The sequence below is a fragment of the Cladophialophora psammophila genome, assembly GCF_000585535.1.
Source record: "Cladophialophora psammophila CBS 110553 chromosome Unknown aczJe-supercont1.1, whole genome shotgun sequence".
NCBI lineage: Eukaryota > Fungi > Ascomycota > Eurotiomycetes > Chaetothyriales > Herpotrichiellaceae > Cladophialophora > Cladophialophora psammophila.
Genome location: NW_006912922.1, coordinates 490,489 through 513,742, shown reverse-complemented (window position 1 = coordinate 513,742; position 23,254 = coordinate 490,489). Strand labels below are relative to the sequence as shown.

The 23,254-nt window shown below is 53.3% G+C and overlaps 7 protein-coding genes across 7 annotated transcripts; 2 read left to right on the top strand and 5 right to left on the bottom strand.

Moving 5' to 3' along the window:
* Positions 1–402: 402 nt before the first annotated feature.
* On the top strand, positions 403–3,105 carry A1O5_00177 (uncharacterized protein; the record flags this gene model as incomplete). The annotated part of the gene is made up of 1 exon (XM_007740797.1): positions 403–3,105. One exon carries the CDS (start codon positions 403–405, stop codon positions 3,103–3,105), a length of 2,703 nt encoding a protein of 900 aa, XP_007738987.1.
* A 1,388-nt stretch (positions 3,106–4,493) lies between these two features.
* Positions 4,494–6,421, bottom strand: A1O5_00176 (uncharacterized protein; the record flags this gene model as incomplete). Its single annotated transcript, XM_007740796.1, has 3 exons — positions 4,494–5,285; positions 5,420–6,070; positions 6,131–6,421. The coding sequence occupies 3 exons, from the start codon at positions 6,419–6,421 to the stop codon at positions 4,494–4,496; spliced, it is 1,734 nt and encodes a 577-aa protein (XP_007738986.1).
* A 1,079-nt stretch (positions 6,422–7,500) lies between these two features.
* On the bottom strand, positions 7,501–9,294 carry A1O5_00175 (uncharacterized protein; the record flags this gene model as incomplete). Its single annotated transcript, XM_007740795.1, has 6 exons — positions 7,501–7,698; positions 7,778–8,174; positions 8,225–8,379; positions 8,441–8,548; positions 8,605–9,189; positions 9,241–9,294. The coding sequence occupies 6 exons, from the start codon at positions 9,292–9,294 to the stop codon at positions 7,501–7,503; spliced, it is 1,497 nt and encodes a 498-aa protein (XP_007738985.1).
* Positions 9,295–11,781: 2,487 nt separating this feature from the next.
* A1O5_00174 (acetyltransferase) lies at positions 11,782–12,486 on the bottom strand (the record flags this gene model as incomplete). Its single annotated transcript, XM_007740794.1, has 1 exon — positions 11,782–12,486. The coding sequence occupies one exon, from the start codon at positions 12,484–12,486 to the stop codon at positions 11,782–11,784; it is 705 nt and encodes a 234-aa protein (XP_007738984.1).
* Positions 12,487–12,749: 263 nt separating this feature from the next.
* A1O5_00173 (3-oxoacyl-[acyl-carrier protein] reductase) lies at positions 12,750–13,729 on the bottom strand (the record flags this gene model as incomplete). The annotated part of the gene is made up of 2 exons (XM_007740793.1): positions 12,750–13,603; positions 13,663–13,729. 2 exons carry the CDS (start codon positions 13,727–13,729, stop codon positions 12,750–12,752), a joined length of 921 nt encoding a protein of 306 aa, XP_007738983.1.
* A 375-nt stretch (positions 13,730–14,104) lies between these two features.
* Positions 14,105–16,619, top strand: A1O5_00172 (SCY1 protein kinase; the record flags this gene model as incomplete). Its single annotated transcript, XM_007740792.1, has 3 exons — positions 14,105–14,227; positions 14,284–15,053; positions 15,104–16,619. The coding sequence occupies 3 exons, from the start codon at positions 14,105–14,107 to the stop codon at positions 16,617–16,619; spliced, it is 2,409 nt and encodes an 802-aa protein (XP_007738982.1).
* A 2,869-nt stretch (positions 16,620–19,488) lies between these two features.
* On the bottom strand, positions 19,489–22,299 carry A1O5_00171 (uncharacterized protein; the record flags this gene model as incomplete). The annotated part of the gene is made up of 1 exon (XM_007740791.1): positions 19,489–22,299. One exon carries the CDS (start codon positions 22,297–22,299, stop codon positions 19,489–19,491), a length of 2,811 nt encoding a protein of 936 aa, XP_007738981.1.
* Positions 22,300–23,254: the final 955 nt, after the last annotated feature.

Sequence of the window (23,254 nt, the reverse complement as noted above, 5' to 3'; positions counted from 1 at the left end):
TCCAATCAGGCAGCCTTGCTATTTCCTGCCACCTGCCACCACCAATTCTGCCACTTCCACCGACTGCGCCTCGAGCACCAACGACATCATAGCAGATGGGGGCCTCGTTTCTTGCATCCTCCAACAACCAAACCACAGAGTGACACGACACTCTACTCTCCGCTTGACACACGACTCCATAAAACTGTACCCCTTCACGCGCTGCCTCTGTCCTGCTGCTGCCATCTTTCACCATCCTGGCAATACATCTTCCCGTCCTGGTGACATGGTCGTCTCCCCGCCCGCTTAAGCGCCCAGTCACTCCACAGCAAATTCGCCTTTGGGCACAAATGGTACCCGCGGTCTAAGCGCCTTGAACAACATCCAACTGCGGCCGCATCATGCGACCTTCCATCCAGCATCATGCCGTCCAAGATTCGAGATAATAGCGCCGAGCGGCGGCGCGAGAAAAAGGAGTCGTCGCGATCAGAAAAGGATAGAAGAGATCGAGATCGAGATCGAGAACGAGACCGTGACAGAGACAGAGACAGAGACAGAGACAGAGACAAGGAAAAAGACAGGCACCGATCACATCGCAAAGCCTCAGTTCGGGAAAAGACATCCTCAAGAACATCCATCTCACCGGTCAATGAAAAGAGACGGTCCTCCATGCCAGGAATAGTTGAAGATGTCCCCGTTAAATCAGAATCCAAGTCAAGTCTGCCATATCCTTCATTCTCCAGAGAACACAGCCGCGAAGCTATTGGCTTAGGAAGTCGCCCAGTTCCGAACATCTTTACGCCTCCTGCGACCGACCTCAACGCTTCCAAAGACAAACTACCCTCGAGACATAGTGCTGCCGGGAACGATGCGCCGCCCAGTCCGCCTCTCACAGACAAGAACTCGGGAACGGCGAAATGGAAGGCCAATGCAGGAAGGCCTGTGTCAGTTGACACCATCCAAGAGGAAGAGAAAGGGTCTCAGACGGACGGAGATGGGAAGAGCGCTCGCAAGGCACGCACAATGCCAAAGACAAGAGGATCTAGCGGCCGTCTGCGCAGTACTTCCGAGCTGGGGACAGACAGTTCTCCAACCCGGAAACCTCGCGATACACCATCTACACCACTGAAGACTGCAGCTCCGGTCTCGGCATTTACCCTTCCTCAAAGATCAATCAGTCAACCCTCCCGAACTGATTCTCCCGCAACCACCAACAGCGCAACCGAATCAGGCACGAACATTAGTTCCGAAGCTACTTCCATAGCCCCAGAACAACCTACGATTCAGCGACCAGGGTCAAAAATCCCTCCCCCGGCCGCGTATGCAGACGAACCGGCTGTGATCCTTCCGCAGTCAAGGGGAGTCACTCCGCTAGAAATCTTTGTCGAGGACAGTTCCTCAGTATTGACAGGAACACCGGGGGGCGTTTCACAAACTCCCGGACCTCCACCACCGCCTCCGGCGCCCGTTCCAGTCTCTATTCCCAAGGTCGACTACCTCCTGCAGCACGGTGGACTCAACCAGTCAATAACGAAGAATCTATTACTGGCGGGTAAGCCCATGGCGATACAACAGGCTCAGTCGTCGAACCAGCCATCGATTCTGGTGGCAAATTTATTTGAACCTTATGTCGCGCTGCTTGATGACTATGAAAAGGTGATGTCGAAGAACGGCTCATTAGCCGTTGCCACTGGGTACCGCTCCGTGGCACGTCGATTACTTGATCGACTTGAAGCCGTGTTCGCACGTGACATCTCTTCAGAGGCATGTCAATGTCCAATGTGCGAGTACGACCACGCCGAGGATGTGAGAGGCGTCAGCTGGGGTGAAGTCCTAGAACTAGTCTCTGGAAGAAAAGATCTGCCTGGTTGGCCGCCTTTCGCTTTCACACAGTCGCCGGTGGGACTGGGGATTTCGTTGGAGTTCCGTGTGCCGATGCAGAAACTCGACATCGATGTGCCCGAAGAATACAGAGAACACTATATCCGACAGTCACGGAAGACGAAACAAAGTGTGGACAAGTGGCTAAGCCGACAGAGTGACGACCCCAGTTCGCCACCTGGGGAGGTCGACGATGAGACATTAGCTTTTGCTATCCTGACCCATCTCCCCGCTGAGCAGAGACCTATTTTCAAGGGTTTGCTGGGTATTGTCGATCGGCCCATAGAACCTCCAAGACGAATACCGACGCCAGAACTCGGGAAGCAGAATGGCGAGTCCCATCCACCACAGCCGACGCCAACACCGACGCCCACTCCTAGAGTGCGACCTCCCCACATCGCCGTGGCTTCGCAAGCAATTCAGAGATTGTACCGTTTGGCGATCACACCGCGAGATTCCGAAGCCGCTTTGTTCTTACTCAATAATCCTTCATTACACAACGCACTGGCTACCTTATCTGCAATCTCCAATGACGAGTGGGACATTCTTATTTCAGGCCGTTTTGACGGATTCCTCAGAAGCGGCGCAGAAGACGTCCCCTTACCCGAGCATATCCCATCAAGAGCTCCAAACCCCTACCGGCCACCCACACGAGGCGCGACACCTGGTTACGGCCCTCAAACTAATGGCACGGGTTATGGGTCTCGCCAGGCCAGCTACTCTCATCCTCATCCCTACGCAAATGGTGTTCCTAGTGCTCAATGTGGCGCGCCCATTGCGTTTGACGAGGAGACCGAGCTGGCCACCCTCGCCGAGATCGAACGCGACATCTATGCCGGGATGGAAGCGCTCGAAGATGCATTCGAGGGATTGCACAATAAGGCGGAAACTGTCCGACGCGCCTTGCGGGAGCGCTCCGCCGGCCTAGCTGCGGCAGCCCAACGAAGACGCGGCGCGATGGGGGGTGGGATTGAGGTCCGCATGGATACTCCTGCCAGCGTGGTCATGTCAACCGGAGAAAATGGAGTAGGCGGACGATGGGATGCCGAAACTGATGACGGCCTGGGGGAGTGGGATGGTCTCGGGGAGATCGAGCCGGATGATTCCGCAAGTAATATCTCGAGCGCGCGGAGGAGAAGGCCGAAAAGGAGAAACGAGAGGCGGACGCCGGCGTTGATCGAGGAAGAGGATGAGATGGAGGACGATGGGGCAAGTGAGGGCACAGGAAGCCCCAGGAAAAGATGACATAACTGTCGATATGAGCCGACGTGCTATGCATCTGTTGACTACCAAAAGGGGTCAGAATCATGAGGCGTGGTATGTCACCGTCGTTGCATATTCCAGCTTTTATTCCCGGGAGTTCAGCATGCCATACAATTCGCAATTTGAGATCACAGAACATCAGGAGGAAGGTGTCTCCAACGAAACTCGTGTCTACAAGTTCAGTATCGTCCAGCGTGGCCGTGTTGCACCTTCGGGTTTTCGTATTTTCTCTTTGGCATACGCCATTCTGCTGACCTAATTGGGGATTCAGAGCATGGTAGACAATACTTCGAGAATGGGATACTCGGAGTCGCATTTTGTCAGCACTTAGACGGCAAAGCTGAAGGTCTGTAGCTGCTTGAGGAGTTCGACAGGAAGATGGCTAGCAGGGAGTGTTGGGTCACTGGCTATTTCTTCCTTAGAAATGGTCATTTGGCGCTTGGTCTGTCCCGTAAGGCTGCAGTATCCCCTATCATTATGTGATTCCATCTCCGTCGCTGTTGCGTGGGGATTGTGTTCTTAGGTTGAAACTCACATCGCCGAAGGCCAGAATCGACCGATGGGAGCCCCGCTCTTGAAGGACTTCGTCAATCATGGAGCGGATGTTGACCCAGTGGCCAGTGTTGATCAGCAGTTGGGTAGCAACCTTGAAGTGGACGACATCATCAAGACGACGAGTTCAATTACGTTTTACTCTCATGAAAACGACCTCGAGGCACAACAATGTGGGATGGCGCTGTTAGCACTCATCAAAACAAACCGAATTGAGGTAGAGGAAAACACAACTGAAGCAGAAAAGAGAAATGAGACCAGACAAAAGCGAAGAAATCGAGTCTGGAGAGAGTGCAGGAGTCCCTTGTCCTTCAGCAAGCGACAAGTCAACGGGCTGCGGGAAAACGAGAAGCAATCGATGATACGAACCAGCCTGAGACAACTTAATCGCATGCCCTTCCCTTCCCAGCGAGATCTTGGGTCTGAATTCCGGAATCACGCACCTACCCATCTCCAGAATGGGCCGAGAAGTCACAGGAGGCTGAAGCACCACAATATCATTTCCGGAATGAGAAGGGGTACCGCCCCAGACGGGAAGGGAGAGGCAGATATGATTCTCCCACACCGTCGTCACCCAAGGGGGGGGGGGGGGGGGAATTGCTTTCATCGTCGCAAGGCTGCGCAAAGCTGCAGGCCCCCTGGAGTAGCAGAGACGGGGATGATGCTCAGCAACAAGGGATGACAGGTTGATCGACGCCAATAGTGGAATATCTGTCATGTCTTCCACTGCGTCTCTACGAGCAATAACACAACACAGACCTCTTTTGAAGCAAACAGTGTATTTCAATTCAATTCAACAGTCTACACGCCAATACCTATTACTGTATCTCAAACCCCTTGTACCCCTGCCCTTTGACCTCCGCCAGGGTCTTGATGTACTGCGGAATGCCGCCCGCGTAGTTGAGCGGCTCCTTGGGCTTGCCGGGGATATTGGCGCCGTTGTACCACGAGTCGGTGTGTCCGCGGACGCCCTTGAGGGAGAGTTCCTTGACCAGGGCGCGCCATTCATCCTCGGCGTCGGGCCGGGCGTCGGCCCTGCTCTGGCCCGTCTCGCGCATCAGGCTGAACAGCTCGACCAGCCAGTCGCCCTGGATCTCGACGCACGAGGGGCCATTGCTGAACGCCGTGGGCGCGTGCGGGCCGTACGTGAACCAGAAATTCGGGAAGCCCGAAGTCGTGAGACCCAGGTACGCCCATGTCCCGGTCTTCCACTTGTCGCTTAACAATGAGCCGCCCACGCCGCGGATCGCGATATCCTTGAGCCCACCCGTGATGGAATCGAACCCTGTCGCCAGCGCGATGATGTCAAGCTCGTGGAATGTGCCGTCCTGTTGCCTGATACCGCCGGGTTCGAAGCGCACGATCGGATTACTCTTCATGTCGACCACGTGCACGTTGGGCCGGTTGAAGTGGTCGTAAAAGTCCTGCTCTAGAGATAGCCGCTTGGCCCCGAACGGGTGCGGCGGGTCCCAGGGTGCCAGGAGCTCTGCCTTGACGGGGTCCTTGACGCGCTCGCGTACCTTGTCGCGCCAGAAGTTGTACGCTTCCCGGTTCGCTTTGAGTTCGCGCGTCATGTCGTAGTAGTTGTTCATCAGGAAGCGGAATCCGCCCTGTTATTTCAACGAAAATGAAAGACGGAGTTAGTTATTGTCTCTACGCCCCGGAAATAGGCTCGCCATGTAGTATAATAATTACGTAGAGGAAGGCAGAAGGGGGAAAACCACCAAGGAGTAAAGTGACTCACCATATTCCACAGCATTTCGAAAAACTCTTTTCTCTCCTCGGGCGTGTAGTCGAACATCATCTCGGCGCGGTACTGGTACAGAAAACCGTTATAGTTGTTCCACCGCTCGTTGAATAGCTCGGGGTAGTTCTTCTTGTCCTTCTCCTGCTGCTCGGGGGTGAGGTAGACCTGCCGCATGGGGCAGGCCAGGTTGGGCGTGCGCTGAAACATCTTGAGGTCCCCATCGTCGCCGATCTCGCGGGCCCATTCCTGCGTGATCTGTACACCTGTTGCTCCCGTGCCGATGACGGCGCACCGCTTGCCACGCACGTCGACGCCTTCGTGCGGCCAGAACGAGCTGTGGTGGATCACGCCCTCGAACGAATCCAGCCCCTCCCAGTCCGGGAAATACCGCTTCGCGGCGAACCCGAGCGAGGCGATGAAGTGCGTCGCGCGGAACTTCTGGCCTGTGTCGCACGTCAAAGTCCACTTGTTGGTCGCCTCGTCGAAATCGGCCGACACGACTTTGGCGTTGAAGACCGTGTCCTTCTTGATATGCAGCTTCTTGTCGACGTGGGCGAAGTATTGCCTCAGCTCGACGTGGTCTGGGTAGTGCGACGTCCAAGTCCAATCTTCATACACCTCTGGCAACGAGTAGGCGTATATCGGGTACTGTTTCAGAACTGTGGTCAGTCTGGATGGTCAAATCTGGTGGTTTCTGTCTCAACGCACTTGGCTGTCCACCCGTGCCCCCGGATACGAGTTCCAATACCATACACCCCCCAAATCGGAGCCAGCCTCGACCATCTTGGTCTTAAACCCGGCCTTTCGCAACTTGTAGAGCAGATAGCAGCCCGCAAACCCGGCCCCGACAATGACTACGTCCAGATCGTCATCGACTTTGTGGACCCCATTGGTGGTCTCGGAAGAGCTCAGCGTCCCGTTGGTAGCGTGTCCGTTGACATGCCCATTGTCGGTGGCTGTGACGTGGGCGTCACCCATATCCCGCTGTAGGGCAGGCATGGCTGCTTTCTCTTCCCCAAAAATGGGAGAGTTCGATTCTAGATGCTAAACAAAAGATGAAGGACGAGAAGGAACCGAAAGGGGGCAGTATGTATATCCTTCAGCACGATCGGCTCTGTGAGAAATGCCTTGCGATCGATGTATCTCGCTTTTGATCGAGTTAGATACCCGTGTTATCCGTTCCAGGCCGAGGTTCGGTGAATCATGTCCTGGCCTGAGTGAAAGACTCCAACTGAGTTCCCACCGACTCGCACAACGATTCCCAGGTGGTGTGCTAGAGCAGAGTTTGTTTTCTCAGGTTCGTGATAGGCATGTCGTTTCTATTCGACGTGTCTGCTGCAGGTGGTGACAATGCTGACGGGGCTCGAGGTTGTGGGGTAAAAGTGGAGAAGTTGGTCGAATTCCCGAGGCTCTGAGGCTAGAATTGGAGAAAGAGCAAGAAAGGGGCATACAATGTAGCCTGTCGCTGGCGTGATATGCCTGGATTCCGTGGTAGACCGATGATACGGAGCAACGGAGGGAGGGAGATTGCATCCTCAGGTTGGCCTCGGTCTGTTGGTTGAATGGAATATGGTTTCCATTGGGTTTAGTGCTTTGACAGACTCACGGAAAGCGGACAGCATGCTGAGGCGAGACAAAGACAGGTTCATGATAGAAATGATGCTGAAGGGTGAGCGAGTGTCAAGAATAGCTTTGTGCATGTGGTGTGGAAGTCCTACTTGTGCCCTTCATAGTCCCATCTGTGCCTTTCGTCGACAAGGCTCGACAAGGCTGCAATAAAAGGGGATCCCCAGAACCAGACAAACTAGTGTGCGCCTCGGCTAGTAATTCTCGGACTGCACTCGACTGACCCCCAAAACGAAAACAACTTTGAGGCTCCTTTCGATTTCTTGACTGGCCGAGAATCACACCTTCATGCAGTTGCAATTGATGGTTTAACAAGGTTGTATCGCGAATGATCAATCCCGTGGAAGTCGAGATCCGTCTTAAGTCCCTCGTCAAAAATAGGGTGATAGTGATCAAGGAAGACACCAAGCGGCGAGAATCGCGAGATCTTTCTGATCCAAGGACGAGAATGCTCACTCGACAGGCGCAGCGGGCCTTATGTTAACCAACACCGGACTCAATGGTTTCGTGACCAGGAGACGCAGGCATCGAAGATTCGAGGTCGTTGGAGACAAGGACAAATCGTAGCGCCTGAACAGAGAATACAACAACAGCTTCATTTCGAGAATCGCAATGTTTTTGCCAATGCACGATCGAGGACCGGTGCTAAACTGGTTGAGCAAGAAAATCAGCCCAGAGCAATTCAAAGACGGCTCCAAGAGTAATTCCGGTTTGATGGTGGCTACTCACGCCCAGAAAATACTTGTCTAGGTCCCTTCCACCAGAGTCTTCAAACCACCGTTCAGGCTGGAACGTATGGGGTTCGGGAAAGATTCGCTCATCCATATGTATTTGGCATTGCATAACGTTGACAATGGTACCTGGAGGAATATAATGCTTGGCGACTTCGAAACCCTTTCTGGGAGAGATCCGTGGGAGAGGGCCAGCGAAGGGTGTCGTAAGGCGCATACCTTCTTTTATGCAACCGTCTAGGTATGGCAATTTCTGAACATCCTTAAACGAGGTTGAATCGCCCAGTGAGGGTCGACGGACCTCCGCTACCAATTTGGCAGCCTTATCTGGGTTCCGGAGCAGGCGATAGAGGATCCCTGTGAGGGAGATAGTAATGGTATCTGAGCCAGCGACACTATGTATACGTCAGTAGGAGTTCATTTCCCAGTTCGGATCATCCCCTACATATTGGTCGATGCATTGGTGGCCAGATCTCCGAATCCCAGTCGCTCTTTCGTGACAGGGTTGGTGGCTTCAATGAGAGCACCGAGAATATCACCCCGTTGCGGCGAAGCATCATCTCTCTTTTCCCAGCGTTCCTGTACGAGTTGGGCCGTTTCCTTCGATCAACCAATTAGCAATCTTCATCGCCGCAGGATATCGGCACGGAGGGTCGCAGACCTTTTTCACGTAGGCGAAACCGTGGTTCAGCTCGCGGAACAGGGGGATTGGAAGCCATTTGACCAGAAATCGGCTCAGTGGCCGTAGAAGAGATGGCAAAAGAAACAGCTGCACAAACAGTCAGCAATGTCAGATGAGATGCCGAGGGACATGTCACGCCATACAACGAACGTGTACTCGACCCCACTGGAGATATGTGTGACAAATTCACCTGTCACTCCTCGTTTGAGCAGGCCAAAGCTCTTTCCAAAAGCCAGGTCTCCAATCACATCGAAAGCATAGAACTTGAACCACTCTGCTGCGTCCATCGTCTCTCCACTTCGGGCAAACTGATCCATTTGGTGGAGGAATATGGCAACATTCTCGAGGACGAGGTCTTCCATCCTCATCAAGCTCTGCATACTGTAGGCATGAGCGGCAATCCGACGCTTTCGGGAATGAATCGACTTGTCCACTTCACTGAAGATCGAAGGCGTATGGAAAACCAATGCATTGTAATCTGAGCCTTTATCGAGGTAGTGTTCACCGTACCCGAGGACTTTTGGGACAGCTTCAGCACTTCCGGCAAGGACAGTGTTGGGCCCCACGCGGACGACATCACCATATTTTGCGTGGACTTCGAGAATGGCCGTCTCGGTGTTGCAGGTGAATGCTTGGTAGGCAAGCCATCCTGGAAGACGCCGCGCAAGAAACGGGCCGGGGATGTTGCGAAGGGGGTCGAAAAACGTTGAATAGAGAATGTACCCCGTCTACTTTGAGGTTAGATCTTTTCGTCTGCAGTCCATCATGGGAAGACCTACGATTAGAGCGACCAGCGCCGCTAATCGAGGATGCTCAAGGCCAATTTCCAGCATATCGACGACGAGGACTATAGCAAGCCTGGCTTTCCTTTCGGCGTCAGCAAGGATCTGACTTCATGAGCGTGGTGTGTTTGCAGAGACACAACCATGATTTTATCCCTCCGTGAATCTCAGCTGAGGGAACGCCTCAAGACATCCCTAGGAGACTCGGCTTTGGTCACCGCTCGCTTCGTCGGCTTTCATCTGTCCGAACCTTCGGACAACATCTGTACATCTGCCTCTTGGATGCGTACTTCTGCGGTCAGTCTGGGGTCCCATCGCCCCAGAATATGCACGAGCCGGTTCCGATAGACACCCACGGGGAAGTGCAGGATGTCGACTGGACTTGCAAATCCGATTTGCTCCCTGTGGCGTCTGGTCAGACGGTGGTGACCGTATTGACGCACTGGGCGAGTGCCTTCGACCTCGCGCAACTTCTCGTTCGGTGAGTTCGGATTATTGTTGTTCCTTGCACATGATCATGACTTCGCCTTCTGGCCCTTTCAATCATCCGCGCACTCGCACTCTACGACAACCTCGTCATGGGCCCCAGCAGAGTCTGAGTCATCGTCCCGCCTCATTTGCTTTCTCACCCTGGGTGCGCTCCGAAATAAGCCTTCTAAGAGCCCAATTGGTTGCCAACGCCGACGGTTTCACCGTCAACTGCACCCTGACAAGAGGACGATGTCGGTGCGCGAGGGAGAAGGTGGACTTGTCGAAGCGAAGGTGGGTGGGAGATGTCTCTGTCCGAGAGCGAATGTCCGCCAGGGGAAGTTGACACACAGTACGCTGCTGGTAGGGCCCTCCATGCTCACCGCCCTACTGGGTACAGGGTACACGGACTCAACAGCTAACGGCCGAATCAGCAGAAAGCCGCCTAGTCTTTCGGCCGTGTGGTTCCTCTACGAAAATCGAAGCTGCCGCAAACCACTCGCCCTCTTTCTCAGTTTGACGGACAGCTTGTCTCTTTGGAAAATTACCAGTATTTGAAAATATTCGTGACTGCCGAGGACAACGCTTGCTACATTTGGTGGTGGGCATCATAGGTATGATCTCAAGGCCGAGAGACGAATGCCGCTCGCTTCTGGGACGAGCGCCACTTGCAGATGGGTCCTCCGCGATCTCAGCGCAAGCAGGGATCGACATGCAGTCTCCACGATACAGATCATGGCGGGCTCTGGTTTTAAACCGCATTCACGCGGATCAAATATTTCCCCCTGCAGCATGTCATTGGTTTAACTCGGTCACAAGCCCTACGCGCGGCTTAAAATACTTGACCCTGCCTGAGGGCGTGAAGTATATATCACTCGCCTTCTCTTCCCTCTGACTACGTCAAGTTAGGAAAGCAAATACTGCGAAAATTTCAACACATCCTATAAACAAAGGGACAACCTAACACCTCCATTTTCGGAAAGAGCAAACGGCAACTCCAATTCAGCTCATCCCAGAAGAGAAACAGCAAGAGAGACTTTGAGACTTCTGCAACACGAGGAAGAGTTTGGTTTGGAGACGTATGCGTACGTGTCGCAGCAAGCGCTCCTTCAACTATACCACTGTCGTATCAACCACCACGCAAACCCTACCTCGACCGATGGTGGCCGGCCCGGAATATGATTCTGCCGCCGACGGCTACGCCCGCAAGAACAATAATGATGACTGCAGTGAAGGTGCATATGGGAACGGTGAATCTCGCCAGCGTAGCTGCAGCTATGGCTGCACAGACTGCCACGGCGGACGACGCGGCCATCATCGATCCGCCGTATGCCCGGTTGGACTGTTGATCAGTGGAATGACGCAGACAATGCGGAGTCTTCAGGCCATGAACGAGCAGGAGAGGGTAGTTGCAGAGCGGAAGGAGATGGAGAAGGGTCCCAGAAGAGTCGCAAATAGTGACGACGGGAAGGAATCTGCATCGGCCCGTGATGTGGATGGTGAGAGTGAGACTGGAAGCGAATGTGAGGGATCTGCTACGCTTGCAAGAAGGGATTACGAGCAGCATTTGGAGAGCCACAACGCTGGAAAGAACTTGCCTAGTTATCAGGCTGCTGTAAAAGGCACCCAGGCGGTCGAGCCGCCTGGGGCGTCGATGAAGGACTGAGATCGATGTGTCCACAATTCGTTCAGCCTGTATGTTACCGCGAATGATCTGATGTGGTCAAGGTGGTATCGCTTCCGCGTCCCTGCAATCGGGGTTTCTGTACATAGCTTGGAGGAAGTCCGTATCCTCATGTGCAACTGACTGGCTTGAATGAAGATTGACGAGACCATTTTCAGGATTGTTTGGCATTTTCTCTGGGAATCTTGACTGACTTTTTGGGTTCGGCAATGCGCAAGCTGCCTGTTCCTTGCATATATGGCTGTCTTAATAGATGGTCGTAGCAGGAGGCGGACTGTTCATGAAGCCCGCGATTTTGCCAGCCAGAGACGATGCTGCACGTCGAATTTGATCTCTGAACATGATAGGGTGTGAACATTAACCCTGGACTCGGGTTGAAGCTTCGATCAATACTGTGCGTTCGTCGAGCCTTCGTTCCTTTCCACCAAATCTCCCACTCCCAGCCCGCGTCCAACCTTGACTTTGACCATCTTCTCCTTCTTCCCATTTTCACCATTGACCGTCTCACCGTCTTCGCCTTTCTTGCCCAGCGACCCCACGCCGTCTCCCTCGTCCTCATCCTCCTCCGGCAGACTCTTGATCTGCAGGTTCTTGAGATCCATCTTCATGGCAAACGCATCCTCTCCGTCGGCGTAGTACTTGCTCTCCACCTTTTCGACCTCGAAGCCGAGCGTGTCGCGGTACAAATGCAAGGCCGCGGTGTTCGACATTCGCACGTGCAAGCTGACATAGTTCGCATTAAACACCTCTGCCATCGCCCTCTGGCTCATCCTCATCAGTTTCTCGGCAATGCCCAGCCGTCGATGTGTCCGCATGACGGACAAACTGGTGATGTGCCCGTGCTGGACTCCGTCCGGAGGATCTTCTTCCATCTTCGCGAGCACATAGCCCACGACTTTTGGGTAGCGAGGCGGTTTTGAGCCAGGACCGCGGACGACGGCGACAAAGGAGAGTTGTGGCCAGCTCAGAGCGTGGTAGAGGTAGTATTTTAGAAAGTAATTTTCCGGGAGGTTGGTCAGGTTGCACTGTTGGATGGACGGGAGAAGGGAGATGTGAGATGGATACGAGGAGACGGGGACGATGTCGACCATCTTGGCAAGCTTGAATCGGAGACGAGGGCAAGGGAAATGCTATAGAGTGGTAAAGTGGTCTGTGGCAGAAGAAAGATGGTGGACAGTGAAGTCAATGTGGTCAATCCAGCAGTGAAGATGGAAACTGCGGGCAGTTTCAAATGACGTCGATTTCCGGTGTCATTTTCAGCCTTGTACGAGGTACTGTACTGACTCCTAGAGATTCAGCCAGCCTCGACTCTGCAGAAACCCCAATTCTAACTCTAGAGCTCCCCAGTTGCGCCCTATGCTATTGACATTTTCATGCCCCCATTGGCACATATCACGCTCCCTGTCGTCCATCCACTCTCTTCAGAGCAGAGCATACCCACAACGCCCGCAATCTCGTCGGTGAAAGCTGGCCTCTTCCCCCCCATGCCCTTCAACACGATGCGATCATATTCCTCGGGATCACCGCCCGCGCGAGCCCTGATTGCGTCGTCGCCGCCTTTGTAATCCATCAGCGGTGCACTGTCCACGTATTTCTGGTTTGTTTTCCAGAACTTTTCTCCTGCATGGCTGTACATGTCTCCCCACACTGGCCCTGGATTGATAGCATTGACCGTACAATTGTCTGCCAGCTCTCTGGCCCAGACCCGAGTCATGGCTTCCAACGCTGCCTTTGTCCCAGCGTATATGGACTGTGACTCACAACCGATTGACGCAGACACGCTCGACAAATTGACAATGCGACCGGACCGGTCTTTTGGGAGGTAGGGTTGGCATGCTTGAACGAGCAACAATGGCGCGAGGACGTTGACATTGTATTGTTTCTGGAACTGTGTTTCTTCAATTGGCCCCATGTCTGGGTCATTCAGCAGTTTGTTCCCGGCGATTCCCGCGTTGTTTATGATGATGTCGACTTGGAACGTGCCGGTCCGAGGATGCGAGAAGTGGTTTTTTGCTGTGGCCAGGATATGAGGGACACTGCGGGTTGGTTCTGCAAGGTCGGCTTGCACCAGGAAGCAGAGGATATCATGGGCCTCAGAGAGTTCTTTGCAGAGGGCCTGCGTGGGCTCGGTGGAGGAGTCGGAGGTGTAGACGAGGAGGAGGGAGCATCCCTTGGCTGCCAGGTTTCGAGCTATGGCTGCTCCGATCCCTGTCATCTGTCAGAAGAGCTGCTGGGTCGACATCTAGCTTGTGAAGAGTGTCTCGGACCTCTTGAGCCGCCAGTCACGATACCAAACTTGCCCTCGTGCGGGCGGTATTCCATGCCCTTTGGCATGTTGGTAGAAGAGAAAGTCCTGCGCGTAGATGGGTGGTCGGCCATTGGAACAGAACCTAAGAGCGACACCAGGACGAGACCGTATAGATGTGAACTGGTAGACCTCAAGACGGCCTTTGCTGTCCTCCAATATTAAGTGGGATGATGGAGCGGGCGCGGGGAAATTTCTCCTGCGGCGTGTTTCGTCTCCATCGCTTTGCGGCGTGAAATGGCCCGGTGCCTCTGCTGCTGGGGACAAGTTTCCAGATGTGAGAGCCACTGTCGCCTCATCGTTGCCTGGCGCTCTCACCAAACTCACCTTCGTGCAAAGAGCTTTGAGCTTTGGTCTTGACGGCTCCTCGCTCTTCGCTCCTCGCTCCGGCCACGCGAAAGTCGATGGACTTTCTCAAATCCGCAGTTGCTTCTGCAATCGCCAAATCCAGCTCCTTCCCGGTCACCATCGGAGATCGTATTGACTTCGGAGACTCCATTTGGATCCTGCACAACGCGACCAAGAAGGTAGGCTGGAGGTTCAGTGAGTGTGGGTGGTACTGTTCTGATTCATCTTGGTCCAGGACGACAACTCGCCGTGCTGTCTCTTCAACTTCGACATTAACGCCAACAAGGCCCTCTTGCCCTTAGCCAAAAACGCTGCCCGGAAACTGCGAACAATACGGCACCCCGGCGTGATACGAGTGATCGATGTGATCGAAAATGACACGAACATCTACATCATCACGGAGAAGATTACCCCTTTGAGTTGGCATATCAAACGCAAGAGCTTGAGCGAGGAGACCATAAAATGGGGGCTATACAGCGTTTCTTCCACCCTCAAGTTTATCAACAACGACGCCTCTTCGGTGCATGGCGCAGTGCGCGTATCCTCGGTTTTCATAAGCGAGAGTGGTGAATGGAAGCTGGGAGGGTTTGAAGTGCTGAGTTCTATGAACGACGACGACGCGATTATTTATAGGTATGGGAGTTTGTTGCCAGAGTCGAACCGCTATTCTCCGCCCGAAGTGGTCAACGGCGGCTGGTCCGCCATCAAGAAGAATCCCTTGGGAGCGCCAGACGCCTACGGACTCGGCACTCTCGTGCATGAAGCATTCAATGGGGTCCTCATGAGCACCGACAGCCTGGGACAGACAAAGAGCATACCGGCCAACATGGTCCAGAGCTATCGGCGTCTAGTCAACGCAAATCCAAAACTGAGGCTGAATGCTGGTCAATTCGTCGAGCAGGGAAAGAAAGTTGGAGGATTTTTTGAGACTCCCCTTATCCATATCACCGAAGGAGCGGAAAGTCTAGGGCTGAAGAACGAGGAGGAACGAAATGAGTTTCTGAAGTAAGGGCATTCTCTGATCCCGAAAAGACGTATTGCTCACTCAATTTCAGAGAACTCGACGGCCTCACAGACGACTTCCCCGAAGACTTCTTCAAGATGAAAATCTTGCCCGAGCTGCTGAAGTCCGTTGAATTTGGTGGTGGAGGACCCAGTGTCTTTGGAGCCATCATGAAAATCGGGTTGAAAATGTCAGACGATGAATTCGAGTCGCGCCTTGGACCACTCATTATCCGTCTCTTCAATAGTCCCGACCGGGCTATGAGAGTTTGCCTGTTGGATAATCTACCACTGATGATCGATCGAATACCTCAAAAGGATGTGAATGGCAAAATATGGGCTGCCATGACGACTGGCTTCACAGACACAGCCCCGGTGGTCAGGGAACAAACGGTCAAAGCCGTCCTCTCCGTGATCTCCAAGTTGTCGGACAGAGTCATCAATGGGGAGCTTCTTCGATTCCTTGCCAAAACGGCAAATGACGAGCAGCCTGGAATTCGTACCAATACTACGATATGCCTTGGGAAAATTGCAAGAAACCTAGGCGTCGGCTCGCGGTCAAAAGTGCTGATTGCAGCATTCGGCCGTTCTCTGAGAGATCCTTTTGTACATGCCCGAAGTGCAGCGTTGATGGCGCTCAACGCAACCATTGATGTTTTTAGCGATGATGATTGTGCGACAAAAATCTTGCCTGTCATTTGTGTCAGCTTGGTCGACAAAGAAAAGATCGTCCGTGATCAAGCCACCAAAGCAGTCGAATCTTACTTGGCTAGGGTCCGCAAATATGCATCAACACTACCCGAAACAGCACTTTCACCAGAGCCTGGCCCCGGAGCAGCTAATGCCACCACCCCCGCGAGGATGGGAAATCAAAGCGATACTAGTTGGGCTGGCTGGGCAATTTCCTCGTTCACAAACAAAATGGCCGGAGCCCGAGGTGAGATGGCTCCGACAGCGACAGCAAACGGGGCACCTCTGGCAGAAACACAGTCAATGCCTGCCTCTGGACACCCCACACCGCTCATCAATGTTTCGCCCGAAAAATCGACAACTGCCTCATTAAGACCGCATGCCTCGCAACCAGTGAAACCCTCCACACAAGCTATTGAGCCTGATGATGCTTGGGAGGAAGAGGATACGATGGACGCTTGGGGTACAATGGATGATGATGGAGATAACTTCTTTGACGCATCTTCCACACAACGCACAAACACAACTACACCTGAACCTGCTGCTGCTGCTGCTGCTGCTGCTGCCTTCGATGACGGCGGCGAGCCAGACTTTGCTGGCTGGCTAGCTGCGCAGTCAAAATCAAAATCGCAGAAACCACTACCAAAGGGCTTGAGCAAGACGACCACCACAGCGTCAGCTTTGAACATCCGTCCTGCCGGCCCGGGGAGAAGTGTGTCGGCGGGTGTTGGAACGGGTGGGGTTAGTGGGAAGAGACCTGTCATTACGAGCACGAGGACTACTGCACCCGTAGCAGCCAAGAAAGAAATCCGAAAAGACACGCCAAAGCCTAAAGAACCCGACATCAATGATGATGAGTGGGGTGAGGCCTGGGACTGAGGCAAGAAGCTGTGCGCCGAGAATATCGGACCAAACCCCCTCTCCACTGTCGATCTACCGCCTGGACAATTTGGAGGCATGTTTCAGCCCTCCGGCAGGGCAACAAACAATTGTCTCAATTATCCAGCACCGCCGTCTTTCTCCTTGTATTGGTCATTCAGGAGATTTTTGGTACACCTCTACGACCTTGGTGGCTCATTGATGAGATTTGTCACTTGAGCAAAGATCGTTTGCGCGACCGGATGGAATCAGAATAGGTCCATTTTCCTGTGTGCAACAAACAGAACCAAATCGTGGAAACAATGGACGTCGGCACCGGAAACCTTTGACGACTGGATTAGCATCGTAGTTATCACGTTAGTTTCACATGTCAATGCTTCCATTTGGTTGGGTTATGGCCCCATGTCGGCCATCCCGCGTACCAAGATCAGATGTGGTCAGAGCAAAACCCCTTCGACATATTCTTGCGATTCTTCCAACACAAGGTCTACAACGGAAAAATTCGCCGAGGAATTCATCGACGAAAGAACAACACCGGACACCAGATCAGACTTCGAGTCGGACGACCTTGACAGACCAACCGAAGATTTCTTGGTTGATCCAAATTTCAATAAAGCCCGCCGATTGCGTCTTATCGAGGGAGGTCGGCGTAACAGGTTATATATGGAAGAGCAACGGCGAGAAGCCGTGCATAAGGCCAGGGAAGGAATTGATGCAAGAATGCCCACACCTCAGAAGCCAGCCGGTTCTAAGCAAGGATCAAAGTCAAAAAGAAGACGTAACCGCCAAAGAAGGGATCACAACGGCCAGTCAAGGGCTTGGGCATCTCAACAATCCCTACTTTCGCAAGACCAGGGTACAACTGCTCGACAGCTAGGCTCTTATGGAACAGTGGAACCAAAAGCTGGTATTTTCTCAAGATATTAGCCAGCCTTTGCCCGGAGGGAAAAGAGGAGACACGAATTTCGACACACGGACACAGATTGCCGAGCTCGCGGACAAGAAATTGGGTACTCTCCATGCATGGCCCCCTTTTCCATGGGTTCTTAGGAATCCTTTCTCTCCTTTCTTTCTCGACCTACAAGTAGGTCTAGACCTAGCGCCGACCTAGCGCCTGCTCTTTTGGTCGTAAACCATTATATTGTAACAGAGCACTTCAGGGTTCGGCGTGCACGTGCGACAACGCACAGAGGCCTGTCCAGCAGATCGGGAATCGAGAACGCGTTTCTGGTTGATACTGACAACAACACCACCACCAACACCACCCAGAGAGATAGCGGCTAGAGCAACGAACGCCTAGCACAGCGGCAGCATCGAGGAATAGGACAGGACTGATGAAAACACTCAGGAATTAGGTAGACGGCGTCAAAAGCCATGGAATTCATGATACTCTGCTCTAACTGTAATGAATGGCACCTCTGCCAGCACTGTAAACTGTTCCGCACCCCCTTCTCTGCCAGCCCATTTAGGTTTGACATGTGACCTGACAGATCTCTGCCTGCCACCGCTCTACCAGCCCAGCACAGCCCATCACAGCACAGCCACCTCGCCTTGTTACAATATACTCCGCTCTCGTCACTTGACCTCGTTAATGTGCTAGAATAAAATACGTGACCCATCAACGAAGTATTCGGGAGCTAGCGGCTTCTAGAGAAGAGGCAGCCGTTTGACAGGGAGGAGAATGTAGCGCAACCGGAGAATGTCTGACATGATGATCCATCGTGGAATCTCCCCCATCGACAAGTGTGTACTTGTACGCGATGGCCACTGACCTCGTGCTTCTGGACCGACACGTAGTGGACCGTCAGAATGAGGGAGCAAACCTGGCAGCAAGCCCACAAGCTGTGCAGCCATCCCATCCCATCCATGCGGAGCGCGAGACACCAGCTGGGGCGTCGTTGTCAGGGAGGAGGACATGGAGGAGCGGGAGATCTGAGGCTCTGCCGAGCACTGCGAGGGAAGTCTGTAGACTTTATGTCCGTCTGTCCAAGGGCTCCGTCAGCGTCACTTCACACTTGTGCTCTTAAAGGTTCCGCTCGATGGCCGCATGTAGGTGTTCCCTCTTGGAATTGGTCATCGGAGAGCCAAGTCCGGGAAGAGATTACAGGGAAGGGAAGCCTACCTGCAAGATCAGCGACTCTGTAGTTGCAAGTTTGAACTCACGCAGTTGTAGAAGGGCGGCGCACAGAGTCTTTCGTCGCCCTGAGATGGAAGATGGGAGGCAATGCATAGCAGGGTCAGCAGCAGTACCATTTTGCTTGGCGCCTGGGAGAAGTGAAATAGGAAGGATTGTTAATCAAGGCAATCAAGGAGACGGAGTGCCTCTAGGTTTTCGAAGCACGGAGAGCAGAAAGGAAAACTCGGTCCAAGTGGCACTAGGGCGAATGGAACAGAAAGGTTTCATTGAATGAATTTGGATTGTGCAAGCTAGACTAAGAGATACCACGCAGCCAGCTGACGGACAAGGTCCAAAGCTGTAGAATGGTTGACAATCGCCGGCAGACCCAAGCGCACCCTCATATGAGGCATGGACGAGAATGCCTGTTCGACTGTACTTTTTTTTTGGTCAATTTCCATTTTTCCCCATAAAACAAATGCTGAGTAAGAAAAAGGCCCGTTGAGACTTAGGGCTTCGCCTTTTGTTCCGAAGCAGAGGCTTCAACTGCTTTGAAAGCGCCCAAGCACGATTTGGAAGATTTGACTTTTGACTGCATAGACAGGTGGATCGTACTCGAACAAGAGAATGGGATGTGGATGCATGCATCTAGACCCGGACTCCTCGTCGCATCGGTGACGTTGAATTCGGTCACGGGCCGGGGTCAGCGGATGCTTGCCATGGTAGCCATGAATGGTAGCCATGAGAAGGAGCTTAGATGTACCACATGGAGAAGACGATGCCTTGGACGTTGAAAAGGGGCATGAGTGATTTGATCTCGGACTCGGAAGGCTCAGAGCTTTTGCTTTTGTCTGGATCCTTCTGCTTGAACCCAGCACCGCCTTGGGGACCGGCAGTGGCAGGGACATCTTCGTGAGCCTTTGCACGGTTGGAGGCCAGATGAGCGTAGTAGACCGCCGGATGAAGCGACACGGAAGTCGTCGAGCGCATGTATTGGTAGCAATGCTCGTAGATCATGTTTTGGATCTGCTCCGGACGGTGTTTGGCCTCGTCAAGGATGACACTGTAGTGCACCGGACGGGAAGTTCCTTGCAACGCGATGTGTGAGTAGAGATAGAAATCAAATTCGGTAGGTGTAGTAACGTCTCTCTCGACCAGCGTGCCCGGCAGAGGGTTGCCTTTGTTGTCCGCACCTTCTCTGTCGGGGAAGCAACGGACATGGTGGCGCTTGCTTGCGATGATGGTCGTAAGCTTGCCTTCGAACTTCTTGCCATCGATGCAGGCCTCGAGCACCTGTCTGATATGAGGCACTTCCCGGTTGAGCACATGGGCGAACTGATCCTGAGAGACTCCGTCGCGTATGTAGTAGACTTGCTGAGGAGGTCGGCCGCCGCCAACCTGCGACATCCACTCGGTCACAAGAGGTCTCAAGATATCACGCCAGTTGGCCTCTGAGATCATTTCCATTTTACGGCCGTTGGTTTGACAAGCAGCGACGTAACGGCCACCAAATCGATCGAATGAAACGGTTATAGCCGCCATCGAGGCCTGCTGACTGCCGGGTGAAGCATGCGAGACGTCAGCACCGATGATCATTGTCGGGACAGAGAACCGTTTGAAACCGCTGTCTTTGTGGGGCACAGCTTGAGATGTTGTACCGCCTAGTTTGGCGTTGACCTTCATCAAGACATTGGAGTAGTACTGAGGGTTACCCTTCAGGACTTGTTGAATCTGCATGACTTGCGAAACGACACCGAAGCGACAGTCGCAGGACTTCTTGATTCGAAGATAGTGGAAGGCATTTCGGTCTTGGACCAAGAAGATCAGGAGCTGTGGTCGACGTTGGTGATGATTGCCGGTTGATTGGTGTAGTGCGGCAACGGCGGCGCCGACATCCTGATTGAGCACGGTGACAAAAGGCGGGTTGCTTGCAACCTGGCCGCCGTGGCCACGATAAGCGCGGGCGAAATCAAGGACAAACTGATCAATCACAGCTCGATCAGGCTTGAAACGACCGGTGAAGACGCCGACTCCCCAAGACTCAAGTATCTGAGGGTTACGGGTGAAGAAAGTCTTCCCCTTGAGGTCCCAACGACCTCGCGTACCAGGTTGGTCAAGCTTGTTGCCGAATTGGATCCCAGGCGCTGGGAGAATGCGCGCAGTGCTCTTGATCGGCGTCTGGCTGATGCGAAGTCCGTAGTTTGTCAAAAATGGGTCACCGTCCCAGTTCAACCAGCCTTTGCCCTCATTGATGGCTTGGAGTCGGACGTTTGGAGGAGAGACGGCGAACCTGATCATGTTGGCGGTCTGGATCTCGCTCAGCTTTGCGCCGTATCGCTGGCCCTCGACAATGTTGAGGAATTCCAGAGGATACTTGACACCCTTCTTGGTCATCTGAACCAATCGTAGTCGGGGATATTGCAGGGTGATGTTGTATTTGCGTCTGAAGTACTGGTATACAGAGACCCTCTCACCGGTAAGTTTCTTAGTAGTTGGATCCTTCCATTCGATCATCTCTTCGTTGGCATTGTTTTCATCAAATCGATGGATTTTCCACTCTTTATTGGGGAATGGATTGCCCTTGTACACAGCCTTGACCGTAACGCCCTTGAAAGCAGCCTCTACATTTCTGTGAAAAAAGCTGCTGGTTCGATGACCGTTGGTTTGCTCCGGTTCCATTTTCTCGATAACATCATTGATGTCCCTGACTTCTGGATATTTGGTGACGATGGTTGAAGTCAAAGAGGTTGGTCTCCAGAAACAGGTGTTTGCGACGTCCAAGTTGACGACCAACTTCTTGCCTTCCGCAAGACGAATGGACTGATAAACGCCACGCCAAACCTCGATGCCACCGCCCAGATCAGCACGCTGACCTTGACGTCTAAAGAGGCTTCGCTTCACGGAGACAAACTGCGGGGAGGACGACGGCGTTTCCCGGAGAAGATGGTCCATGAATGTAATCGCTTCTGCGACTTTCTCATCGAGCTGCACACGACCTTCTAGGAACTGCTGAATGAGGCTGATGTCAAGCATTCGGGTTCTCTTGATGTGAAGACGGAAAGTATTCTTGCCATCTTGAGAAGGAGGACGACCTTCTTCCTGATCGAGGTCAACCATGAGGCGAATCTCGTTGTAGTCCTTCAGGGACCATGCAAGACGAACGCCATCGTAGATGATGGGCGGACCTGTGGCGGTCTTGCGAACTTGAGAGTTCCAGACCTTGCGGTTGAGACCCCGCTTCTCTACTCCACTGCCGATGACAACATCATACTGGAAGACCTTGACAGAAGGATACTGTATGACTCGGAACGCGTTGACGTTGACGTTGACCGATCTGCCGGTCTGGTTGTACCCGGGACGCTGGGTGTACTGGGTGGGAAGATTGTACTGCTCAGGATTAGTGGCATTGCGGGTATAATAACGCTGGATGGTTTCTGGGCGATGCCTGGAATCGGGGGGAGGAAAAGATTCTGGATGGATAGGAGATGCGCCTTGTTGGAGAGATGGGGAAGCAGGCGGGGAGTTGTAACCGGACTCAGATCCGGGCCCTCTGGAAGCTTGCATTTTGCATGGAATTGGAGAATAGGTCTGTGGGAAGAGAAAGACACAGAGCGAGGGAGGAAGGGGTATAAATAATCTGGGACATGAGAACCGCACGGTCCATGTCGTGTACAGGAACTGGTGGTACGACGAGGGGTGACTATCCGAAACAATGGGGACGTAATTCTGGAGAATAGGCACCGCAGGCTTTGAAGGGGCATTGAAGATATCCGCGTTGAAGATTGAGCATGGATGTCGACAGGCGGTGCGCAAGAGGGAAGAAGCGAGATGTTGCAGAAGACCTGGACGGGGGAACCTTTGGAAGTCGAGGGGAAAGGGAAGACATGTGTCATATTGAAGGAGCAGAGATAGTGCAGTGTAAGAAGCAAGGACAACGACGGTGCAGTGCACAAAACAAGGAAAATAACTCACCAACTGATCGATGTTGTAGAAGGACGGTGGAAGATCGATATTGCGCATCTGGTCCGTATATCTCGCAGGTCTCTCCCGTGCCGGATCACCTCGAGGTGCGTTCGCCTGGGTTTGCGATGAGGGTGGTGGACCGCCAGACTGGCTACTGCGACGGCTGCTGGGAGGTTGAGTTTGAGGTTTGAAGCCTCCTTGCGGGACACTGGGACTACCAGCACCAGACGCAGCAGATGGAGCAGTGGAAGCCGCACCACGCCCTGCAGAAGCAGGACCAGACTGAGAGGCACTTCCTCGAGAAGCAGGCCCATCAAAGCCACCGCCTGGGACTTGGAGTCGATCGCCACGACGAGAAGAGGTTTCGGCCGGCTGTTGACCCCTAGTCGCACGGCCAGCGCCTCGCTTACGCGCTGACCCAGACATGTTGTCTCGAGGAACCGGAGGCTGTTGGTCAAGGAGTCAGTGTGAGAGCTTATAGAGGAGAGAACGAGTCTCGAACGTGACCGGAAAATCGGGGTGGCTGACAACAACGAGAGATGTTGCAATGTGAGGA